This window comes from Brachycentrus maculatus, unplaced genomic scaffold, assembly GCF_059751285.1.
Source record: "Brachycentrus maculatus isolate JH-2025_06_01 unplaced genomic scaffold, ASM5975128v1 h1tg000031l, whole genome shotgun sequence".
Classification (NCBI taxonomy): Eukaryota; Metazoa; Arthropoda; class Insecta; order Trichoptera; family Brachycentridae; genus Brachycentrus; species Brachycentrus maculatus.
The window spans coordinates 1,453,390-1,480,260 of NW_028280785.1; the positions used below are offsets into that span (position 1 = coordinate 1,453,390).

A 26,871-nucleotide genomic window follows, 5' to 3' on the forward strand; every position below is an offset into this window, starting at 1 on the left:
GATGAAAACATCTGTCGTTTTCGAAACTAGTCGTAAATATAAATAAAACTCATGAAAGTAGTATATTCAAGTGTTTAATTTTAATAAAATAATAATTACATTCACACTATATATAAATATATAAATTTCAGATATTTATTTAATAAAACAACAACTATATAGTTTTTCTCACTTAATATCAATCGTGAGACAGCAAAACGATATTTTGTAAGAATAATTATTACATTCACACTTTATATAAATATAGAAATTTCTGATAGTTATATAATAAAACAACAACTATATAGTTTTTTCCACTTAATATCAATCATGAGATAACAAACCGATATTTTATAAGAATAATAATAATGAGTTGCCCATTCAAGTAATTTTGTTTTTTTTTTTTAACTTTATTAAAGTTATTTTTTCAAGTTAAGTTAAAGCTTTATTAAAGTTATTTTTATATTTTTTACATCTCAACGTAGATGAAAAAATGGAAGTCTGGATATTTTCAGGGCTTTCGACCTGTCATAGGCTGATTAAATTGATCACTTTATATACGAGTAACATTCACCATTCTATCCATGATTGACAAGTACACTACTCAATTATTTTGAACTCATACAAATACGATTTAATGAGACGCCTGAAAAGATGATTTTCTTTTTTTTTATAATTTGACCAGTTACTTTATTCTACTACTATGTGGGGAAACCTAGATTTGAAAACAAGGATTTGTACACACTCAAAATGTTTTCATTTTGTGCTTGGTTTTCTTTTATATATATATTTTTTATTATTTCTTTTCAAAATAGTTTTCATTCACTGATTATTGAGCATTGAATACTTATTTATCTAAGACTAAATATGTAAGTGTTTTTTGGTAAATATTTTTATGATTAGTTGACTTCAATGCAATATTACATGCGGGTATTGTATTCTAAAGCAATTAATTTTCAATAAACAATAAAACTTTATATTATATAATGATTACCCTAAAAATGTTGAAATTCAGTTGGTAATCCAAATATATTATATTACAAAACAAGAAAAAGATGTTTAAAATATATGAATATGTAAATGCTCAGTACAAGTCACGTTTCAACTCAGTAAATATTATTCAAGCATTGATATGATATATTTATGAATCAAACAAATAAAGCGTTTTTTCTTATTGAAAAGCTGGCTCAGTAAACAAGATTTTATTATAAAAGCCTTTTATCGGATGTCGTAATACGAACACAAGAAAAAATGGAAAACGTAAATCAAAATATTGAAGAATTTAATAAAAAAAGTTCCATTCTTTTAATATATCTACTTATATATTATATATCAATGAAATATATTCTTCATTTAATTATTTGATTACTAGTTTTATTACATTTGTTTGAAAAACATCGTTTGCATCCTTACAAATCTGACGAATGAAATACAAGATTATTAAATATAAAACTCGTAGTTGGATTTTCAGTCCATCTTGCGACCAAAATCGTAATTAACAACTTTTTAGCTAAAAGCACTCAGGACTTAATGTTTAATATATATTATAGTGAGAAATACTTATTATTCTGACCCCTTGGATATCGAACACGGGACTCTACTCCTACTACTCCTGTATGGTAGACCCCACAAAACAATCTTTTTATAGATCAAAAATTACAACGGTTCTAACGGTAAACACATACATACATATAGCTAACCACCACGCCGCTTCCCCGAAGGAGTAGGCAGAGAGAATAAAACGCCATACCACTCTGTCTTTACAAACATTCTTCGCCTCTTCCACGTTCATGCATGCATACCCGCTGATTATTACGACTCCTAACATGACCACTTTCAAGTATTTGGCATACCTGACCGTGCCATGTTTTACATACGTATACACATACACCTCCGCTTTTGTCCGCCTCGGTATTTTAATGTTCAGCACGCTCGGCTACCGTTCTGGAGGTCCCGGGTTCGATTCCCAAGGGGGGTAAAATAAATATAAGTGATTTTTTCACTGTAATATTTATTCAATATTACCATAGACTGGTACCTGAAGCGGAGGGCTGATCACCTTTCCTCATGTGTAAACGATCAAGATAACACTGCGTTTATATGACACAGTGCCCTATGCACCATTGGGGTGTGGATAAGGGTTTTATTATACACATACACATACACGGTATGCGAAATCTGAATGAACAAAACATTGGATGATAAAATAAAATCACCTTTCTTTTTATAGAGATTTTAAAATTTTTATCATCTTTAATTTGTGTTTTAACACATAAAAACATACTGTTAGTCACTCAATGTTTAATAGATTTATATTATCCACTGACACATCGTGATGGAATTGCATTTTCAATATATTATTAGATTAAAACCAATATTTTTAGCTTTTCCACTTTATTTTTATTTGACCAGCGACCGGGTTTCGTCGTTACCGACATCATCAGACTGGTCTGATGATGTCACCAGTCTGATGATGTCGGTAACGACGAAACCCGGTCGCTGGTCAAATAAAAATAAAGTGGAAAAGCTTAAAATATTGGTTTTAATCTAATAATATATCACTCAATGTTTATTTACAAATTATTTTTTGACATCTCACCAAAGATGAAGAAGAATATGGAAGTCTGGGCATTTACGGGGCTGACGACCGTCATCGGCTGGTTTAAGTGATCACTTTACACACGTGTAACATTCACCAATTCTACCCATTATTGACAACCACACTACTCAAATTCTTGGAAGTTCTTTATATATGAACCAATTTAGAAACCTTGTTCTTGAATCACTAGAACTTCACTAGAGACATCTATTGGTGAGATGTAAAGAAGCTTTTTACTAAGCAGAAACTCTTATATTAGTATGTGAGGTCCAAATCCTGGATTATAATCACACACATGAGAAACGCCAGAAAATACCATTTTCATTTTATTTACAAAAATAATGTGTTTCAAAAATATAATTTTGTGTTTAAAAATGTAATATACCCTCAGTAAAAGAACAAACTAGAGAGAAATGAATGCCTGTGCTGTTTCTGGTGATATATTTGTATACTTTAATGTAAATAAATACCATTATTCGACTCAAAGTATCTATAGATTAGCTTTTACCCTTTTTAGATGGATATTCGTGACGATGAACATGAATAAAGAAAGCATCCCCTAGGGACGGATGCTCATCTTTATTTCACTATTGAGGTAGCTAAATATATTGCTGACGTCATAAATATTTATATGGATCATTATATACGTAAAAATCTGAAGGTGAGATTAAAAAATTGTAATCTCCAACGTTTTTTTAAAATGTTTTTAATGATATATCAATTTATATGGTTAATCGTTTGAGAAAAAGAGGGAAACTAAATAAATAATTTAAATATAATTCAAATGTAACTTTGTTTTAAAATCACTATAAATATTTTATTATAACTTAATTATAATGTCAATTATTATGTTAATACTAGTATTTATCAGTCTTGATAGAGAAGCGGTTAGCTTCGAAATCGGTAGACATTAATATTAAGTTATAATAAAATATTAATGGTGATTTAAAAACAACGTTACGTTTTAATTATAAAATGGAAAATCACAAAATAAGTGCTTTAAAAATATAAAATAAAATAAAAAACCCTTATACGCACGCCAATGGTGCATAGGGCACTGCTTCATATAAACGCAGTGTTATCTTGATCGTTTTACATATGAAGGAAAGGTGATCAGCCCTCCGCTTCAGGTACCAGTCCAGAGTAATATTGAATAAATAATAAAATGAAAATATCACTTATATTTATTTAACCCGGAACCTCCAGAACGGTAGCCGAGCGTGCTGACCATTACACTACGGAGGCAGACAATCTGCTTCCCTTCAAATATAAATTATAAATAATTTAAAATTAACATGTGGCTTTTTTCTAGCGATGGAAATATTGAAAGGAATGTAGATGATGGGAACACAGCAAATGGTCCAATGAAATTATGTAGTTAATTAGAAAAAGAAGGATAAAAGTAGACTTATAGCACCTAGTTGAAATTGCATCTCAGACGGATGAGCGGTAAAAAAACTTATTACAGACGTTCGAATGGTGAAATAATGAAAGAATGCAAGGCTGAGATAAGCATTAACGATAAAATGAAAAAAAGAGTGTTGAGATAGTTTAAACATGTAGAACGAGTGAATAAATAAATTTATGAGGTGAATGTTATTGAAAATAGAAGCGTTAGAAGACCGACGAAAACTTTTATGATCAAGTATGTCAAACACTTGAAAGTGGTCCGGTCAGGAGTCATGATTACTTAATCCAGCCAAATGCCAGGTCGTAAGTCCTGGAATGCTCAGACCTCCACCATCTTTCGTGTAAAAACGACAGATGATTCGTCTCGAGTTTAGACACCTATTTGTTATATAAATTAATTTAATAACGCAGATGCAATAATTAATTTTTTTAATTATTTTTATGTATTATCAATCAAACCCTTATCCGCACCCCAATGATGCATAGGGCACTGCATCATATAACACATGAAGGAAAGGGGATCAGCCCTCCGCTTCAGTTACCAGTCCAGGATAATATTGAATAAATATTAGAATTAAAAAATCACTAATATTTATTTAACCCTTCCCTGGGAATCGAACCCGGGACCTCCAGAACGGTAGCCGAGCGTGCTGACCATTACACTACGGAGGCGAAAAAAAGTTTATGTATTATAGAGTACAAAATTTCGATTGTGTCCAAATACTTGTTCACAAATCAGGATTATCTCCTCTTAGAAGTTATTTTTAAAAAATGTTTTTTTTTTACTTACATATGTAGATGGCTGATATGAACTGACATATACTAGGTCACGAGTTTGATCAATACCAAATATCTAGAATTTCCAAAAAAAATGAGTAGTGTGGTTGTCAGTAATGAATAGAATTGGTGAATGTTACAAGTGTGTAAAGTCATCACTTATCAGCTTATGACGGTCGTAAGCCTTGTAAATCTCCAGACTTACATATCCTTTTTCATCTATGTTGAGATGTTAAATAAAAATTTTAGAGAAGTTCGAGTGAAACCAATTAAAAATTAAAAAATCTATTACTGAAAATTCTAATGATAGTTTTTTTAAACTTAGTTTTCAACATTTTTCAAAAGTGTACTGAACGTGGTATTACGAAAAATACGAGCAAGTATAGTACCTACATGTTTCACCAAATTTTCTGAGGAGCAAAAAATAAAAGTTTGGGAATCATACAGCTTACAAATGCGTATGAAAGTATTTTCAACTAAATATTATAGGGAAACCGCTCAAAGTACCACAAACTCTACTTAAATTGAAGTCCAATATCGTTTCCTAATCATAACGCTCGCAACGTGATATCCATTCGGATTCACCAGGAACAAATAAAACGTGCATAAGTGAGAAAAAACATAATATGCATGCTTTTGAAAACTTTTACGTAACCACTCTGTCATTACTACATATATAGTAGATATACCTACCCTTTTAAGAAAATAGTAATGCGTCGTTTTAAATGGGGTTTGTCAACGAGGTAGGTTTAAAAATTCAAATATTTGTGTTTATACATAATAATAATAATAATAATCATAAAACCCTTACCGCACCCCAATGGTGCATACGGCACTGCTTCATATAAACGCAGTGTTATCTCGATCGATTACACATGAAGGAAGGAAGGTGATGAGCCCTCCGCTTCAGGTACCAGTCCAGTGTAATATTGAATAAATATTAGATTGAAAAAATCAGTTATATTTATTAAACCCCCCTGGGAATCGAACCCGGGACCTCCAGAACGGTAGCCGAGCATGCTGACCATTACACTACGGAGGCGGACATATATATTGTGTTTTCACATTGAATGTTAAAATCAAACACTCATTTTACAAGTCTACTAAACTGTATAAATTTGTGACAATTGTTTCGCCTTGTTATGGCATGTTTAAATGAATGAAAATACAGTTTAGTATATTCAAAAAATCATTGTTTGATTTTAACATAAAAATATAAATTAAAATATATTTCAATAAAATATATATATTAAAATATTCTACAAATTAAACGCCAAATCTATGAATTTATATTTGTGTCTTTACCATACCGATTAATAATTTCATGTTTAAAATTGGACGGCTTATACATAAAACAAATTGGATGTTTTAATGTATTTTATAAAAAGTTAGAATTTTGAAAAAATGTATTCATATTAGTACTACATAAACCGTCATTGTGAATACCTGCCCTTATCTTTTATTCTTGAAATCAACAAGTGCGTTAGTCGTCAAGTTGGCAGTCTGCGCGGCGCGCATTCATAGTCTGTGCGCGCTATGTGTACTGAAGTTTACAGATAAGATTTTCAATACTACTTTTAATCATAAAATTTGTAATTTTTTTATAAAAGGGAACCAAACGTCCAATTTATATTGTTAAATGTCCAATTTGATTTGTTAAACGTCCAATATTATTTTTGAGGCATCCAATTTGGTTTGTAAAACATCCAATTCAATGTGTAAAACCTTTACTTTAATTTAAAGCCGTTTTCAGAAAAGCCTAGGCAGCTTGTGTTTGAAAAATTGTAATTAAGTTATGGGGAAGGGAGATCGATCATAGAAAGTCGGACTTCGGACAATCGGAGTTTGCGACTCATCACAGAACAATTAACGACTGTTTTTTTCAATGTGTTACACGGGTTTTAATATTCTAATGGAATATCGTTTATTTCATGTTATTTTGTAAAGTATTCTATAAGTATGGTATTCTTCAAAATGAGAGAATTTTTAAATCTGTAACTTAATCAATATAAAATATTAAGGCTCAGATCTCAAACGTTCAAATATGTTAAGATGTACATATTATAAATCACTTATCATGTATTAAAATTAAATTATTTCGTATGTAATTATTATAATTTATAATACAATTAATTATATAATTTTCAATATGTACAATATTTTAAATATTTATATATTATAAATTTGTTGCTGAATTAATAATGCAGTAATTTGTAAATTATGGTTTTCTTAATGTTCAAGCACTATCTACCCTCTGATTGCAAACAGCTATACAAGGTATCAAACGTTTTGAACAATATCAGTAGTCTGTTTTTGGTTGGTTGGAAGATATTGTTTATAAGCCCGCCAATGTACATATTTCTATTCTGTATATAAAGGTTAAATAAATAAATATAAAATTTATAATATTCTTAACAAATGTACTTACTTCCAGGTTCTAGTGATGTGTGAAATATTTGAATTTCGCGTAGTGTTTTCCCCCATAGATTTCGCGTAGGGCTATTAACTTGTCACTTTCCCTACAACAGTGTCTGCTTTGATTTTTCCTAAATACAGTGTTTGTGAACGTAAACTCAATTTTCGAAGCACAAAGCGCAGTTACACCTAAACTTAAACTCGTGTCTCATCAGGAACTACTGGGTACATGGAAGTTAATAATTTAAAAAAAAAACAAATAACAATTGTAAAAAAATTAATATGTATTGAAAAAAAATATTTGAATTTTTTTTTTAATTCTTTATTGCCTTTCAATAACTATTTTCTCTTCAAAACCCTTATTTATTTCGAAGAAAACCTCAGTTTTTCAATACAGCAAACGGTGTAAGTATTAAGAAAAAAGTCAATTACGTCAAATGTTACCTGGGTATAAAGAAAATTAAGTTGCGATTTATCGTATGTTGGGCCTTAAACAAAATTACGTTACGATTTATTGTATACAGGGCCTTAATGTGACATATGTTTTCCATTTTGACCATACTTTTTTTTGCATAAATCTTATTTTACTGAATTTGTAGTCAACGGTTTATTAGTAAAAAACTTTTCTTTCTCTTAATAAATTTATAACAAATACCATAGAAAAATAAAACACATTAGAATTATCACCAATGAGATACTGTTTTATTTTTAACTACTGCGTTTTTAATAACCTGTAAATAACATAGCTACGATACAATACTTATTCGAGACGGGGTCGATTTTTATTACGATCATGTATTCAGCACAAAGCTGGAGGTTTCCTTTTCCGGTTTGGAAAAAGCGCCGATTTTACGCTTCAGAAGTAATCTGAGATATCACAATGCCAGCTTCTTAGCGCTGATCACACACATACTAAATGAAAAAAATCTTAAACTCTCTTATTTTTGGACAAGAAAGCACCAAAAATATACTTTAATCGTACTTATTCCCTGGTAAGTCTTCCGTCGAAAAAACTTTTAAACCATATTGAAGGTAGATATGAGCATTTCTTTTATGCGTAAACAAAAGTCAATCCAGTGAGTGAAAAAGGATAGTTAAATAAATTTATGAGGCGAATTTGGTATGTAATAGAAGCAGTGTCCGCCTCCGTAGTGTAATGGTCAGCATGCTCGGCTACCGTTCTGGAGGTCCCGGGTTCGATTCCCAAGGGGGGTAAAATAAATATTTGTGATTTTTTTCACTGTCATATTTATTCAATATTACCCTGGACTGGTACCTGAAGCGGAGGGCTGATCACCTTTCCTTCATGTGTAAACGATCAAGATAACACTGCGTTTATATGACGCAGTGCCCTATGCACCATTGGGGAGCGGAAAAGGGTTTTATTATTATTATTATTATAGAAGCAGAGCGAGACCGAGGAAAACTTGGCATAATCAAGTATTTTAAATACTTGAAATAAGTCAGGTCAGATTTCGGAATCATCGGTGTGTATGTGTGAGAAGATCTATTTATGTGGAAGAGGCGAAGATTATATGCAGAGAAAGATTAGTATGGCGTTTTATTAGCGGCATGGATGTTAGTTAGTTAGTTAACATAAATAATTTAACACGGTGGAATTTCAGGTTACGCACGTCCCTAACTACGAATTCGAGTTTCGAATAAAAATCTCGAAAATGCCTCATTTTGTGAACAGAGTTTCCGTCTACGAACAAAATATTAGGTTTCGAAGATATAGACAGATATTTCGTTATTTGAGATATCGGGAAGATAACCCCGGAAAAACTGGAACAATTTTATTGTAAGAAGTAAAATACGGTGAGGGAGAACATTTATATAAGAGACAGAACTTGATAAATTATGGGGTGTGTATTTCCAGTTCTTTGTTCAAAGAAATGCAAGCGAAATAGAATGAGGTTCTGTTTGGTGGTGAAACTTTTTCTTGGCGTTATTAATCAATTTGATGACAATGCTATATATTAATTATGAACCGTTATAATAACCAGAAGTTGAGATATAACAATGAAATTCATTATTGTATCACGATAATATATATTTTATCCATAGGATAGGATTTTAGTTGGGCACAAATTTGATTAGCTTCAACATTCTAATGTATTTTATTTTTAAAAAGGATCCATCCAATTTATAGTATTTTTTTATTTGCTAGAAGAGTTGAATTCTTCGTGTTTATTGTGTCATTAATATTTAAAAATATATTTAAAGTATTTACTCTGTGCTTAGTCATTTTCACTAAATCTTAGAAATATTAGTAAATAACCACTCACTGAGATTCAAGTGTACTGGTTTCGAGACGTACTCTTCTCTTCGTCAGGACAATCAATACACCAGTATGTACGACACCCATTACCATAGCACTATTTACCCTAACAATTATTCGAAATATTGAACATAAGCGTTTTTGGTCGACCTGAGGAACAACATGCACTAAAGGCAAAAGTTTTTTTAGTAATACGTTGTTTTGTAAATCTTAGTGCATGTTGGTCCTCAGGCTGACCTAAATCGCAGATGATTACTATTTTATATAGCTGCATGGTTGTAAATAGTACTATGGTAGTGACGTGTAGTATTGTTTGCATACTAGTGTAGCGAGTGTCCCAAAGAAGAGATGGGTACATCTCGAAATCGGTAGACTAATATCTCAATTACTGGTTATACACAAAAATTATTCTTATTTACTCGTACTTATTATTTATTGTTATTTTTAAGATTATTATTGTGAAAGATATGATTTCAATGAGAATTTGTAAACATGGGACTAGGATAACATCGGTTGACAGAGCTGTCGTTGCAAAAATGTTCTTAACAAAATATAAACCCCATTTTCTCACAACAAAAAAGTTTTCAATTGAAAGCACAAAAAAGAATATTTTGTCAATTATGGTTTATTGACACTATTTTTTATGAATTGATTCAGCATTAGATTTGTGGTAAAATGTTTAAATTTCAATCAATGTTTTACTTAGTAAATACCACTATTTCGTATAATTTATTATGTCACATGATTCAATGCATTCTGCATCATCACATACGGTGTTTGAAAATGATACGGAATAGATTTATAGAAGTAACGGTATTTACTAAATAAAACTTAAATTTTTATAACATTCTTTGGTAATTTTTAATAAAATCTATTATAATAAACATATTTCAAACGATTTCTTTCGGCGTTTATAATCCTACGGTGAGTGATACGTGTACGGATGTATGAATAATTAAGATGAAGCCTAGCTGCTTGCACATTACAAAATAACGGAGCTTTCAAAGCACCAAGTTAGCTACTAGAATATTATAATTATATCACATTCACCACTCGAGTCAAGAATATCTTATTGTATTTAACTTCATTTCATAAAAAAATATTAAAATACATATTTTTATGTGAACATTTATATTTATCTTATTGACGTATTTATATTATTATATATTAAAATGTTTATTTTGTTAGTACATATTATTATGTTAATTATGTTAATCATTACAGTTATTGTTGATGTTCCACTTCCATAGTGTAATGGTCAGCACGCTCAGCTACCGTTTTGGAGGTCCCGGGTTCGGTTCCCAGGGGGGTCAAATAAATATAAGTGATTTTTTCACCCTAATATTTATTCAATATTACCCTGGACTGGTACCTGAAGCGGAGGGCTGATCACCTTTCCTTCATATGTTTACGATCAAGACAACACTGCGTTTATATGATGCAGTGCCCTATGCACCATTGGGGTGTGGATAAGGGTTGGAATGAATTGTGTTTTTTATGGAAATCATCAAAGAAGACGGTAAAATATCGAAAGGGTTCTTGTTAAATAAAGCTTACTAAAATCCTGTCAGTTAACTCGCACATGATATGTACAAGTGGTAGAAATCGTAACATATACATACTCGTATATGAGTAAAATTTGAGAAGTGTGATTATAAATCATGGTGAATATTACACGTTTGTACCAATGTGTGTTACAAATGTATTCCCTGTAAATACCCAGACTTCCATATGTTGTCTCCATGTTTGTTGAGATGTCAATAATTTAAAAATAACTCCTAAGTTGAGAAACACAAATTTATGAACAAGGATTTAAACACACTTAAAATATTTTATATTTACAAAAAAAATCATTATTAAAATCATTCACCTATTTATTTGCTGCTATCTTGACTAAGTAATTACAAGTATCTCTTAAAAGTTAAACAAAATGTATTTGTTGGTACTCGAAATGATAGTTTCAATATTCCTGCCACTGCTATAAATTGGTTATTCGTTAAGAAAATATTATGTTATAGTTCGAATGCTGAATCGAATATTGACCAATGTTTTTTTTAAGCAAATAATTGGGTTCAATACATAAATTGAATGAGAATATCAATTTTCTTGGACGGGATATTATTTGTTTTCTTACTTCTCTCTCTTATGAGTTATTTTTTTCAATTCTGTTATCCTAGTATCCTAGTAACATCATAAAATACCGGATCTTTCTGATAGGTAAATATCCCAGTTTCGAGTGAATTTCGTTGACAGACGAAGATTCGCTGAATCACTGATCATACTATCCGATGAACGAATCTCTTGTTTATTAGGTTGAGACAGATAGGCACAAAATTATTTCCCCTGTCGGAAGATGTTATAATTTTTGATAATGGTGTCATATGTCAATACGTATATATTGTATTAGAAAATTTAAAAAAAATCTTTACTCTTAAGGCCAAAGTATCTATGATCATCAACCAATTTTTGTATTTTATTTCCTCCCATTTTATTATTTACTTTTCTGTATTACCCCGGATGTCTAACGTGATTATGGGGTTTAACGGAGATTAACATACTATCGTTGTTACATATAATGGGTCATGAGTCATGCTCGACATATTACTGGTAGACGTATATATCATGTAAATTCCTGCATTCTGATTCCTTGAAACAGTTGTTTGTTTACCATACGGATTACCGAAAAGACTATAATAGTATTTTGGAGTAATTTGAAATAGTGATAAAATCTATCATAAAGGTACACTTTGTAGCTTCAACCATCGATGCAGTTTTGCTTGATTAATTTATTACAGGAATACAAGATGATCATTCCTTTTCTTTACAAATTATTTAAGTTTAAAATTTAAAATTTATTTTCCTAAAGTTTAGACTGAAACCCTCGGGGATATATGTTAAACCCGAAATGTCGTGCATTGTAGTTAAACACGATAACTTTATACAGGCGATCAATATATGTAATACCCACATCCATCGATCGCTTTAACTATTCTGCCCTCCTGGTAGTTCGGCTGCACAAGTCAAGAACAAATTACATTTATTCATGGAAGTAATTTTTATTATTCTTGGTGTAGGTCTTATGAGATGTTTTAAGAGGGATTAGCCTCCTGCGATATCGATTCCCAGCTGTGTTTGGCAGTATTCTCGAGAGTCGTCAACTTTGGGGTTGATCGTGTAATGCAATGTGGGGGAGTCTGGATGGATTCATTCTCCTTACATACGCATACTATTTATTGTCTTCTTCGTTGCCTTCTCGACCTAACGACATCTTCGATCTTGCATATTTCTATTATCCTAGTGTTCCTTATTTTATCTCTTAGACTCTTGCCAGATATGCTCCTATCAAATATGCTGCAAGCAATATAACACCCACTTCCATCGATCGCTTTAACTATGCATCTAATATCGCTCTATTTCTATATAGAAAATCTACTAGGAAAATAACAGTAAAATGTGATCGGAAGTAATCGTAAACCTGATCTTTGCAGTCAGCGCCATACTAGAATCATCTTTTTCTGGTATAATTTTGTGCGTACATAAAGTATTTTGAAGAGAAATGTGGGGGCCAAATTGTTGAATTTTCAATCCTTCAAAGTACACGCACCCCATTTTAAACACCACTGGTCTAATTAACCTCGTATATACAGTCAAACTTTCAGACTTTTAATATGGAATATTTTGGGTGTGTTTAAAGCCCCATTTTTTATTAAGTGTCATAATTTCTATAAATTTTCCCTGTTGGCATTTTGCAGATGACCTTTCTATTTTATTTCACGTGAATACGCGAAGGTCTGAAAGGCATTAAAAGTGTCGGGGGCATTATGGGCCGGATCTTGGATTATCTCCCGGGTAATTATGGAAGGGTCAAGTTTCATAACTACCCTTATCTGTTTTTTATAATGCTGTTTTATTAATTAATCGCCATATTAAAGAAGCGTCTCCAGAATTTATGTCGGAGTAGTTAGGTAAACAACTGCTGTTGGTGATTAAAATCTAAACTACCAATTAATATATCACCAACGGTACCATCCATAGTATCGTTACGACCGCAGATGCTCGTCTTGTCAACCACCTTCATTTTAATATTTGTCCGCCTCCGTAGTGTAATGGTCAGCACGCTTAGCTACCGAACTGGAGGTCCCGGGTTTAATTCCCAGGGGAGGTCAAATAAATATGTATTTTTTTCACTCTATATTACCCTGGACTGGTATGGCTGGAAGAGGAAGGCTGATCAACATTTCTTCGTGTATTAACGATCAAGATAACATTGCGTTTATATGATGCAATGCCCAATGCATGATCGGTTGTGGATAAGGGTTTGTTGAATGAAAATATAAATTGAAATAAAATCTGATTTCAAAATGAAAGAAAAATATTGTGACCAAAAACAAAATTTGAAGGACTGTTTTATCAATTTGCTAGCGATACCCAGTTACGGGATGGTATAGCTTAGTCCGGTTTAATGGAAAAGATAGAAAAGAAAAATTGCACATTTATAATACATACTTATGTACAATTTACCAATGCTCGTGAAGCTATGAAAATATTGAAAATCTAAAAAACATTAATGCCATAAAAAAAAACATTAAAAATGCTATGAATATGACAACAAATGAGCAATATTTTTTAATATTATTTTTCATCATCGACATCTCATCAAAGATGAAGAAGAATATGGAAGTCTGGGCATTTACGGGGCTAACGACCGTCGTAGGCTGGTTTAAGTGATCACTTTACACACGTGTAACATTTACCAATTCTACCCATTATTGACAACCACAGTACTCAAATTCTTAGAAGCTCTATATATGTATATGAACCAATTTCAAAACATTGTTCTTGAATCACTAGAACTTCACTGGGGAAATGTATTGGTGAGATGAAAATAAGCTTTTTATTGAGCAGAAACTCTTGTATTAGTATGTGAGGTCCGAATCCTGGATTAATCTTGAACTATATAATATAAAACAATAAAAAATATTTTGAAGGTAAGGTTTCCATAAGAACGTGACTTATTGCGAATATTATGCCTGTATCTCCTTTGAAAGTCAGGTTTTCATAACGTTATTTTTACGTTTCTAGGTTCTGATCAATAAGACGATTTCTCAGCTTGATTTAATAAGGATCATGCTTCTAAACGATTGTTCACATGAATACGTAGAGTCGAAGACCCTTCCTTCGAATATTTGTGGTGGAACCAAACTTAAAAGGTCAAAGAGCCGCACGCGGCTCCCGAGGCACACTTCCCGACCCATGACCTAACGTTATGTGTTTGATGTGTTTGATTTGGTGGTTCTTTGTGAGCTGAAACTTACTCTCAGTATATTAATGATAAATGACGAATGATAAGAACAATGTTATATTACCATACCACACAATTAACAATGCTTTTAAAACAGAAAATATAGCTTTTAATCAGTGTTGACTATATCCAATATAACAATGTCTCCTGATTATATAAAATACAAATCCTCAACTTACCATCAGTGTTGACTGCCGAGACGTAGGTCCAGATGTGTCTCCTGACTATATATCCAATATGACCATGTCTCCTGACTATACCAAACACAAAATTTACAACTTACCATCAGTGTTGACTGCCGAGATGTAGGTCCAGATGTGTCTCCTGACTACATACAATATGAATATGTCTCCTGACTATGTCAAATACAAAACTTACAACTTACCATCAGTGTTGACTGCCGAGACGTAGGTCCAGTTGTGTCTCCTGACTACATACAATATGACTATGTCTCCTGACTATGTTAAATACAAAAGTTACAACTTACCATCAGTGTTAACAGCCGAGACGTAGGTCCAGTTGTGTCTCCTGACTATATCCACCAGGACTTGAGCCTGGTAATAGTCTGATGGAACCACGCGCAAGAAGGAACTGAAGCGAGACTTGTCGGAGAGGTCGCGTGACGTGGCCGAATACGCCACTTGGGGAATGCTGAATAACTGCAGCAAGTTCTGAACCTGCGAAAAAATGAAATAAAACACTTCGTAATTCTTTACATTTTGACATTTCAACATTGATGAAGAAGGAAGTCTGGGTATTTACAGGGCTTATGACATGTCGCAGTCTGGTTAAGTGATGATGTGAAATTTTAAATAAAACTCATTACTCTGTTTCAAAACACATTACACATTACATTTGGTTGTTCAAATCCTTTTTCACAAATCTGTGTTTCTCCACGTAAAATCATTTATCTAAATTATTTTCCACCAAAATTAGAATGTGATATGTTATGATGTTAAAATGTTAAAATGTTCTAAATGTAAAACATAACTCCTAAGCGGAGAATCCAGATTTGTGAATAAGGATTTAGATGCACCCGAAATATTGTAGATTAAATAACCGGTCATATTATAAGCCACACAAAAATTGAAAATCATGTTTTAAGGCGTCTCTCAGTATGTGAAATAATTCGGTTAGGATATCGCATACATTCATATAAAACGGTCTTTTCTAAACATGATTTATGATATATGAATGAGTTTTAAAATTTTGAGTAGTGTGGTTGTCAATTATGGGTAGAATGGTGAACGCTCCACATGTATAAAGTGTTATTTAGGTGAAACAACTCCTAAGTGGATAAACCCATATTTTTGAACAAGGATTTGGACACAGTTAATATTTTGTGAATTTTAATTTTAATTTATATAGATAAGTATATGAAAAAATACGCATATTTGAATTCGAAGTGAGTAACTTTAGTAAATATATGTTAGTTATTTAAAAAAAATTAAACAATTGAATATACCACTTAATGAGTTTTATCGATATGTATACGACTAGTTTCAAAAACTTACAGATGTTTTCATCTTCTGGTAAAAATAAAAACAGTATAAGTTATACTTTTTACCAGAAGATGAAAACATCTGTAAGTATTCGAAACTAGTCGTATACATAAATAAATCTCATTAAGTGGTTTTTCAAGTGTTTAATTTTTTAAAAGTAATCAACATGTCATTCCACAAAGTTAATGCCGAATCAATAAATAATATAATATATGTTTGTACTTATAATAGGTACTTTAAACTGTATAATGCTTGGAACGAACGAACTTTTACGTTTTAATCTATGTTTTTTTTTTAAATGTGTGTGTTTTTTTCATAGTTTTTAGTCTACATGTAATTTACAAGCAAGATAAATATTTTAATAAATCACTCCCTTTTCTTGGCCTTCGCCCAAAGCTGAGAGTGTAATACAAATTGCAGCACAAAGAAAAGCACAACTTTTAAGTTTAAAGTAAGAATAATATCTGAAATTACGAAAACGAGCACCTCTTATAACGAGTAATTCGCTAAACGAACAAAAATAGTGAAAAAGTTGCTTCCTTAAGAGCGAAATTTCATAAAACGAGTTACAGAGAAAGGGCAAGTCCCAACTCCTGGCGCACCAGTCAAAACAAAAAATGTTTGGCATAGAGTGTTTAGCTTAACGAGTAAGATTCCGGAAGGAATGCTCGTTATGAGAGGTTCCACTGTACTATTCTAATAATTTCTTAATTTTATTCTCGTGAATATAATTTTTTGATAACATTGCATAAAAAAGAGTACAAGGGTCAAAAGAGTAAACGGGTTAGTCAAAAAAACTAGCATCTCGGTTTATTTATATTTTGCGTCTGGCACGAGAGATTAAGGAAGCATTTTAAAGGAAATGAGATTGGGGGACATTTTTTATCCAGAGTCTTTACATATGATTTATAGTTTTTTGGTAAATTTCACGTTCAATGGGGCTGGTTGTGATTTATTTTTTATTCTGCACACATTTTATCCCGAGGCGAAATATTTAAAAATATCGTTGATATTTAGTGGCGGTTTTATGGAAACTACTGGAGAGAATTTTCGTGAAAGGGACAAGGTTTGGAACGGACAATAATTCTTTATACAATCTGTGTGATTTAAAAATAAATCAAAATGTGAGCTTCACTAAAGATAAGAAGGAAACATTATTTGGCTTAATACCTCTTTTACATACCATTCACTGTTGTAAACTAAACTATTCAGGAGATTTTCGTACGTAAAAATAAACTTTTATTTTGTATGTGACATGAATGATTACCGACATTTAATAAAAAATAAAAACAAACGTGAAATTTTTTATGTTACTTTCAATTATTCTTAATATAATCTTAATATTCGATTGGGTAGAAGATACAGAAAGGAGGGTCGATTCTGAAACGATAGAATGGAGTCCTGGATTCTCTTCTTGTAACCACTACCGCACCCAATGGTGCATAGGGCACTGAATTTTATCGACACAGTGTGTATATGTGTCTATATGTAGACATTAAAATCATAAAAATTCAGCTTTATAATACATTTCGATTATTTAACAATTTTCTACGCAATAAAAACGCACCCTCAATTAGCAATGAATATCAGATCATATAAATGGATTTTTAATACATTTTTTTACGCGTGCTAAAATAATCATAAAAACAAAAGGTCATATGGCCTATTCGGCAATCAATCTGACCCCGAGAGACTAATTTCAAAACCGCCAAAAGTTTCCATTCGTTTCTTTGTGCATTTTTATAGGGTTGGGTTTAACAGTCTGGGGAAAGAAGGAATGCGTACTTAGCCACGTATTTCATCCATCTGATCCGCGATGTGATGGTGAATCCAGTTGTACTGGAGAGAATCAATCTCTATGTTCCCGATAACTATCTCAGTTTTCGGGAGGTTAGGTTAGATTAGGTTATACTATAAATGTTTTTTTTTAATGTAATATATGATAAAAATTGTAACGTTCATAAAAGACAATAAATAAATGAGAAAACTGGGAAGATATTTATAAGAAAACCAAGATTTTTACCTGCATAGCTACAGAACTGGAACCTGGTCCTACGATGCCTATCAGAGTTCCTCTAGGAGGTGGAGCAACCACGGTCAGATCGGTGGTTCCTTCCTGAAAATAAAATAGCAATGAAACCACACATTAAATAAATACACGGTAAAGTATATGGCCAAATATCGAATGACGATGTACAACGAAGAATCGAAGGAAGAAGGCGCCTACTCGCGACTATCTTGGAGAGATGTCGCTCACTCCTTTCAAAAACTAACTTAAAAGAGAACTTTATTATATTAACATCATTACAATTCACCGGAACAGTACCTGTATGAGTAATAAAATGCTTTGTACAACCCTTAGTAATCGGCTATAAATATTAAAGTATAATCATCAATTATTACGGGAAAATTATAAAAACGTAAGCACTATGAGACAGAGGAATTACAGCGAACAAGGCGTAGACACAGGGCTTTGACCGAAACACAAATTTAAACTATTCTAGGAAAATAAGGTCACACACTATTTAAATATAAAAGCATAATAATTACAAACAAAATGATTTGTTCTAAACGACTGTAAATTTCGCTGAAAAACACACCTGAAAAGTTACACACCCCCTGATTTCTAACTACCCTTGCGCGTACTCCCTGATAATAAATAATACGTAACATGAATACATAAATTTCAATGCTATCACCATGTTTATGAAATTCAGAAAAAAATATGTTAAAATAAACTCAACTTAATTAGAAATCCTGTTAATTAGAAATCTTATTCTGAAGCCTCAATTTTTTTCTTGCATTTGTAGAATTAATGTGACGGGTAATGCTAGAATACGAAGTAAACCTAGGTTTATCCGGGTTTACTTAGCATTACCCAATCCTGTTGGGTAATTTTCGAAAACTGACAAAATTAAACTGGAATTTGCAGTTTACCCATGTATACCTAGGTCTACCGATCACTGGCCGGGTTAGGTTAGGTTAGGTTTTTTAAATTTACCATACAATATGTAAGGTACTTTTTTATAATTTTTTTTATAATAAAACGTATAAATTCAAATATTTTCTTTAAATATTCCTTTGCCCTGACTCTGTGCTTATATTTTCTACGTTTTTCTAACATTATACAATCAGAATTGGATATACTTAAGTGTACACAGGTAAACTGCGAATTTAATTTAATTTTTGTCAGTTTTCGAAGTTTACCAATACCATTGGATAATGCTAAATTAACCTGGATAAATCTAGGTTTTCTTCGTATTCTAGCATTATCCATTAATATAAATACCAAACCAATAAATAATACCACTTTTTCAATTGGTACAGTAATGCAATAGGCTTACAATTATTACCCATTGTTTTTAAATTTGTTTATAAAATTAGGGAAACGAATTGTAAATAATTAATTGGTTTCCTGAAAACAAATTTAACTTTATTCAAACAATATTTTACGTCGCGAAAGTCACGTATGCAAAATAAAGGTTGAGGTGGCAGGAATAATCAAGTTAAGACAGATGTCACTTGAATATTTTAGTGATTCATATACGAGTTCAAAATGGTAGAGGTAAACCGATTTCCCAACTTTTGATGAACATGGTAAGGTGACAAATTGGTTACGTATCAAATTCTATGATCGTAAATTATTTTTCATAAAACCAAAGAGATTTAAACGAATGGTCTAATAATACCTTGACGTTTCATGTATTTCAATACTTATTTAGTATTAGAATGATTCATTTAACCCCATATTGGAAAAATATGGCGTATATGGACAATATCCAAAAAAAAATCCTCCGAAAATAGCGGTTGTCATATTTTTGGCAATGGAATTCATTTGAAGCTCTTATATATATATATATATATATATATATATTATATATATATATATATATATATATATATATATATATATATATATATATATATATTTATATATATATATATATATATATATATATATATATATATATATATATATATATATATATATATATATATATATATATATATATATATATATATATATATATATATATATATATATATATATATATATATATATATATATATATATATATATATATATATATATATATATATATATATATATATATATATATATATATATATGTGTCTACCGTTGGCTACCGTTCTGGAGGTCCCGGGTTCGATTCCCAAGGGGGGTAAAATAAATACAAGTGATTTTTTCACTGTCATATTTATTCAATATTACCCTGGACTGGTAGCTGAAGCGGAGGGCTGATCACCTTTCCTTCATGTGTAAACGATCAAGATAACACTGCGTTTATATGACGCAGTGCCCTATGCACCGTTGGGGTGCGGATAAGGGTTTTTTATTATTATATATATGTATATAAATATATATATATATATATATATATATATATATATATATATATATATATATATATATATATATATATATATATACTTATATATATATATTTTTTACGGAGCCCTATTCTAAGCAAAATTTAGTTTGAAGTTCATTATTTTATTGTAATTATTAATGATAATTATCAAGAAATAAGTATTTAATATAATATTCTATTATCTTACTATTAACAAAAACACACTAATACTTTACAAAAAAAAAACAATGTATTGATTTCACCCTAAATTGAGATATTTGTTTCCTTTTAATAGGAGGTAAAAAGTTTTTTTTTACGAACTGTTTTTTTGACCCCTTGCAGACGCCTTCCGGAGCCGTAGGACTCTGCGGAGCATATACGAGTGATTTGGGAACCGTATCAAAATTGTCACCGGTATAGGTAGTGTCGAGATAAAACCCTTTGGTTATCAAGGGTATATCTCGTATCAGTACCGCTTACATTTATTATTATTTTTAAATCAAATACTAATTATATTTGCAACTCTCCTTAGAAGATCCTGATAACGGTTTAAAATCAAATAGATGTTCCTGAGAGTGTGTTCAGTAATCCATGTTATATACTCAAACCTCAGAATCGACTTAAGTAGCGAACGAGTTGAAATAAGTTTGTGCATGTTGAAACATGTTTGAATTTTTATATTTTTTTAAAATTATAAGTTGACTGTTACAATCAATATTGAAATATTTCTAAAACAACTAGTCGATTTGGAATGACGATCAGTTTCAAAATTCCTTTTTTTTAATATAAAAAAAAGGTAAAAAAAAACTCATTATGATTCCTATATTGCATGGTGTTTTTATGATACGAATGGAATTTCGGAATAATTTCTATAAGTGGCGAATACAATCGATTAACAATGATAAGTACTTTGACAATTGGCAAACCATTGAACCATCAATCACGAATCATTTATTTACCTTTCATACTGACAGTATGAGATCCAGTATGGGAGCCATTGGATCTATTAAACTAAATATTTCTTTCTCATTACTTTAAATTTTATTTTTATTAATTTACGTATTTCGACGCATTCAGCATTATTATCAAACATCGTATAATAATCTTAGTAATGATGCACATCGAAACATGGGGCACAATAGGTTTTAAGAAATATTTATCAATTAAAATTAAAATACAAAATACAATAGATAAATATTACAAGAAAGAGACTGCCGAATGAATGAAATTTGTAAAATTTACCTACACGATTGAAGTCACATTTTCCTAACCATTAAATCAAATACTTAGTTACATTGTGTAATGTAACATTCAATTATAAAATGTAACTAACTAACTAACCATCACGCTGCTTCCCCGCAGGGGTAGGCAGAGAGAATCAACGCCACACCACTCTGTCTTTGCAAACATTCTTTGCCTCTTCTACATTCATGCATCTCCTCATACATACCCGACGATTATTACGACTCCTGACCCAGCCGCTTTCAAGTATTTGACATACCTGATTGTGCCAAGTTTTCCTCGGTCGTCCTCTGCTTCTTTTTCCAACTACATTCGCCTCATAAATTTGTTTAACCGTTCTTTCTTCACTCATACGCTCCACATGTCCAAACCATCTCAACACACCTTTCTTAATTTTATCGATAATTTTATCGATATATTTTATCGATATATTTTATTTTATCGATATTATAAAATGTCCGAAATGAAATTGAATAAATATTTCAATTAATCCACTCGTCTTTCATCCATATAAATTATTAATCCCACACAGTTCTATAGAGTGACGATGACAAATGCGTTGTACGGTATTTATAACCATTGACTGAATTATTTATTTGAAGCCTGCGAATTTATAAATGACAGCTAAAATACGAACTTATTTATATTCGCCAATAAGAAATATTTTACACGAAATTTTCATTAATCGATTTATCATATTCAGTGAAACGGAGAGAATACGTTTTAACATAGGATGTTCATAACAAAAGTGGGACATGTCAACTGAAACAATATTTATTTATTTTTTATTTATGTTTTGCTTTGTTAAATACCACTAGGGAAATAAATGGTGGTATTAAAATAAATAGCAGTATTTACCAATTACCAAAAATAGATAGATATTACCACAAAATGACTGCCGAATCAATTATTGAAAATATTTAAGTAAGTAATGTCGAGCAATCAAATACAAAGAGTTTTATCGATTGAAATCCCCCCTTGTCAAGATTAAGTAAATTTAAAAAAATCTCACCTTAAATTAATTTGACGATTGAATGGGATTCATGTGTAATTGTGTTGCTTTGTATCCCTTTTTTCTTATTTTTGTTTTTGTTTTGTAAGTTGTGGTTTAAATTCCCTAGTTTCTTTATATTACACAGAAGTTTCGGAGAATATTCTTTTTTTTAAAACTGTACCTGTTACCTGTAAGCTAACAAGCTTCGAGTTACCTCACTAAAAAAACTCTCTTTCATTCATCACAATGTAATCTCGGATTCGTAGAACATTAAATCTCAAAAATTAAGTAATTCCTGCAGCGATTTCGGTTATAACGCCAAATTGAGAAAATATTGACTTAACCCCTTTTTCTTTGAGAATTTAATAGGTTTACAGTACAGTTGACATATCTGTTCACCTTGTTTATATAAACGATCGGTTCAAACAAATTACTCCATTAAATGGAAGTCAAGCGAACGATTGATTCATAACGGTATTCAAGAGTAATAGAATACATTATTTATCATCCATTTTCTCATTATTTTTAATACCAAAGATATTAGAATGACAATAATTTATAGTTTTCGTATTTATTAATCAAAAGAGGTATAAATAATACTCGTAGCCAAATTTGAAATGCATAACTGAACTCATTTCAGGAATTCAAGATTATGCAGAAAATACGAATTAGATACTTTTGAATGTCGTGGATGTCTTTTGTCTTTTGAAATATGGATGAATAAAGAAGGTCTAGGCATTTACAGGGCTTACGATACATGTAATTATAAAATAATAAATCCCTTACCGCACCCCAATGCTAACGCAGTGTTATCTCGATCGATTACACATGAAGGAAAGGTGATTAGCCCTCCACTTCAGGTACCAATCCAGTGTAATATTGAATAAATATTAGAGTGAAAAAATCACTTATATTTATTGAACCCCCCTGGGAATCGAACCCGGGACCTCCAGAACGGTAGGCGAGCATGCTGACCATTACACTACGGAGGCGGACATATGTATATATATTTATCAAACGTTCTTTCACGCGTGAGGTCTCGACAGCATGTATGGGTTGATTTCAGCATGCTTTTGATTTAGCAGAGACCCTATTTCAAATGTATGCTTTATCCATTTGAAATTATTTCAAATACTAGGATGATTTTAAATTAAGTTATGAATCGATCAGTTATTTTATTTACAGTATTTTGTTTGTGTCTAAATCTTGGTTCATAAATCTGGGTTTCTTTCCTTATGAGTTTTTTTAGATTTGAATGTAGAAATATCTCCCAAGTGCTACACCCCTGTGCTTTAAAATCCCACTCTGAGTTTTTTTCGGATAATATAAAAATATTTTATCATTATGACGAATTAACTCTTTCTCCTCCCCTCCCACTACTTCATTGATCATGGAGCCTTTGGTTTTTGTGTTTCAATAAAGTTTTCAAAATGGACGTATGTAATCTAAACTAACTTTCGTGTGATTTGCTTAAATGAATTATTTCAAAGCCCTTTCCTTTAAAGCATTCGTGCGTATTTATTTAGTATTATTAAATGATGATGTGTACAGTGTATAAATAGACGTACTAAACCAAATACCTAATACAAATTTAGCGTATTTGCAAAATATAGAGAGGCCAAGGGGCTGGGCATTATTAAACTACACTGTATATGGAAATATATTTATTTTTTATACTTTTTAATCTGCAATTATCAGTGAAATGTTAAGTATTGATTCTTTAGAGACTTTTTGTCCATAATGCTTAATAGATAATAAGAAATACATTTTAAAGTTTTTCTCAGAAATAAGGTACATGTTTACTAAGTAAAACTCAAATTAAAAAGTGATAAATTTTACCACACTGTGAATGCCGAATCAATTAATGAAAATAAGAAATTTGACTGTGCGTTTCAGTTCCTTAAGCAATTTACCAGCGGAGATTTTTTCCGATATCCTTCTCGTTGTATGCGCATTCTTCCTTGTGAACATTTTCTGAGCACATTTATGATATTTCAAGTTTTGCTTCATTTTACTTTTGTGTCGATCTTTCTGTCATCACCCTATTGGTATATATAACCCCTTTTAGCTTTTAGTGGAAACGAGCGAGATAGGAAATTTAATAAAGCCTCCATCACAAGCTGACCTGTAGGATCTTTAAATCAAATAGATTAACGAAACTTTTAGAAATGTTTTAGTTATATGTGATTATCCCTTTGTCCAGTTACACAAAATTAATTTATTACAGTTAACTCGAGGTACACGGTATACTATATATCCCCTCAGTATAAGCAAGTTTTCTTCCAACATCTTTCTAAATAATATAAGTTTATAAATCGAAAATATGCCATTCTTAAATAAATAAATTTTAAAAATTTAATAGAAATTTTAGTGCTATTTTAAATGGAATTTATCGTTATGATACAAAAATGATAATTTAATTCCATGGCAAATAAATTCATAAACATATAAAAAAAGTGAACAATTCATATTCGTTTGACGTCATATTCCAAGTTTTGCAAACACACTGTGTGTCTACTTACAAAAAACAACAAAAATGTAAGTCTAAAAAGGCAACGTTACCCTTTGTGAGTCAAATTACTTTTCACTAATTTTACTCGTAAGAGTTTCTTTTTACCCTTATGTGCACTCAATGGTGCATAGGGCACTGCACCAAACTGAGGCGATGTTATATTAGTCGTTAATTATATGAAGGCAAGATGTTCTGTCCTGGGATTTAGGTACCGACAGTTCAGGGTAATATTAAATAAATATTACGAGTGAAAACACACTTAAATTTAAATTAACCCCCCTGGAAATCAATCAAACCCGGCACCTCTAGCTTGGATTTCAAATGTGCTAACCACTACACCATGGAAGCAGAAAAAAGCGGACGGAGTGTACACTATTTGGCGTGATGATAACATTATTTCATATGTTCTATTTCTCGTGATCCTGTTGTAAAAACTTATTTTCTAAAAGAGCATTTTAGTCCAAAGATATTTTGACAATAAAACAGCATTTTTGCAAAATCATAAATAATACAACAGAAACCATTAATTACACTATGGAGGCATATTGTGTGCATAAATTACAGAAGTCTCTAAATAAGTGATTCTAGGATGAAGAAAAATTATAGTTCTGCCTACCTTAAGCATTCCTTCACCAGGGCAGGATATCGGCTGCTCCTTCGCTGGCGTGATAGAGTCTCTTATCAGCTCCAGGGTCTGTTGAAGGGCAACTGGCGCATACCAGCAGGAATCCCTGATCTCCGCTCCAAGAGTTATGTTCGGAAGCAGGTTTGGATCTCTGTTGATCCTGTCAAGGATCTGGAAGGTGACTTCCGTCCTCTGGATGCCATACGCCTCCCGGATCTCCCCGCACTCCAGGAAATGCGGAGTACCCGACTTCTTCTGTCTCGGCTGGTGATGAATAGAGTACAGGACTCCTATGATGAAGTCTCCTCTGTACAGAGCTGATGTTCTCTCGTGGCGTTCGGTGTTTTGCTGCGTCGTCAGTTTGAAGCTCAAGTTGATAAGGTAAATAGTAAGGCAACATTTTATCAGCAGATTAGTCGATCGCTGATTGCCTCTTTCCACCATGTTTAGGAAGTCATATTATCTTCATCTCTTTTCAATGTAACTCTTAGCAAGTGTATTATTTTAACGCTAAATTTAATCTTAACACTCATCTATACAGTTGTTTTATTTACTCATTGGTTAAACATATTACAACTTAATATATTTTGTACTAGCTGTACCAGGCTGCGCGTTTCTGTAGCTCAGACTGATTTAATTGAAAAGAAATAAAATAGAAAACTCATATTTCTTTTACGTTTAATTTTATAATACAAAATAATGAAAATATGAAAAAAAAAAAAAAAAAAATTTTTTAAAGGAATTACCCAAGAAATCTTTACTTTTAGAGGCTTCGAAAAAAAAAATTCTCTCAATGTATCGGGCATTAACAGGAAATAAAGAAAATCAAATTTCAGATGTTTTCATAAGCTGACTGTAAA

General features: G+C 31.4%; 1 protein-coding gene across 1 annotated transcript in view; it reads right to left on the reverse strand.

Moving 5' to 3' along the window:
• Positions 1–26,639, reverse strand: part of LOC148312853 (metabotropic glutamate receptor 1-like) — a 79,831-nt gene extending 53,192 nt beyond the window's left edge. Inside the window, exons 1-3 of the mRNA XM_088272360.1 lie at positions 26,003–26,639; positions 18,289–18,381; positions 15,251–15,440 (exon numbers count right to left, since the gene is read on the reverse strand). Coding sequence (XP_088128486.1) covers positions 15,251–15,440; positions 18,289–18,381; positions 26,003–26,455 — 736 coding nt within the window. The 5' untranslated portion in view covers positions 26,456–26,639. The remainder of the gene's footprint in view (positions 1–15,250; positions 15,441–18,288; positions 18,382–26,002) is intronic.
• Positions 26,640–26,871: the final 232 nt, after the last annotated feature.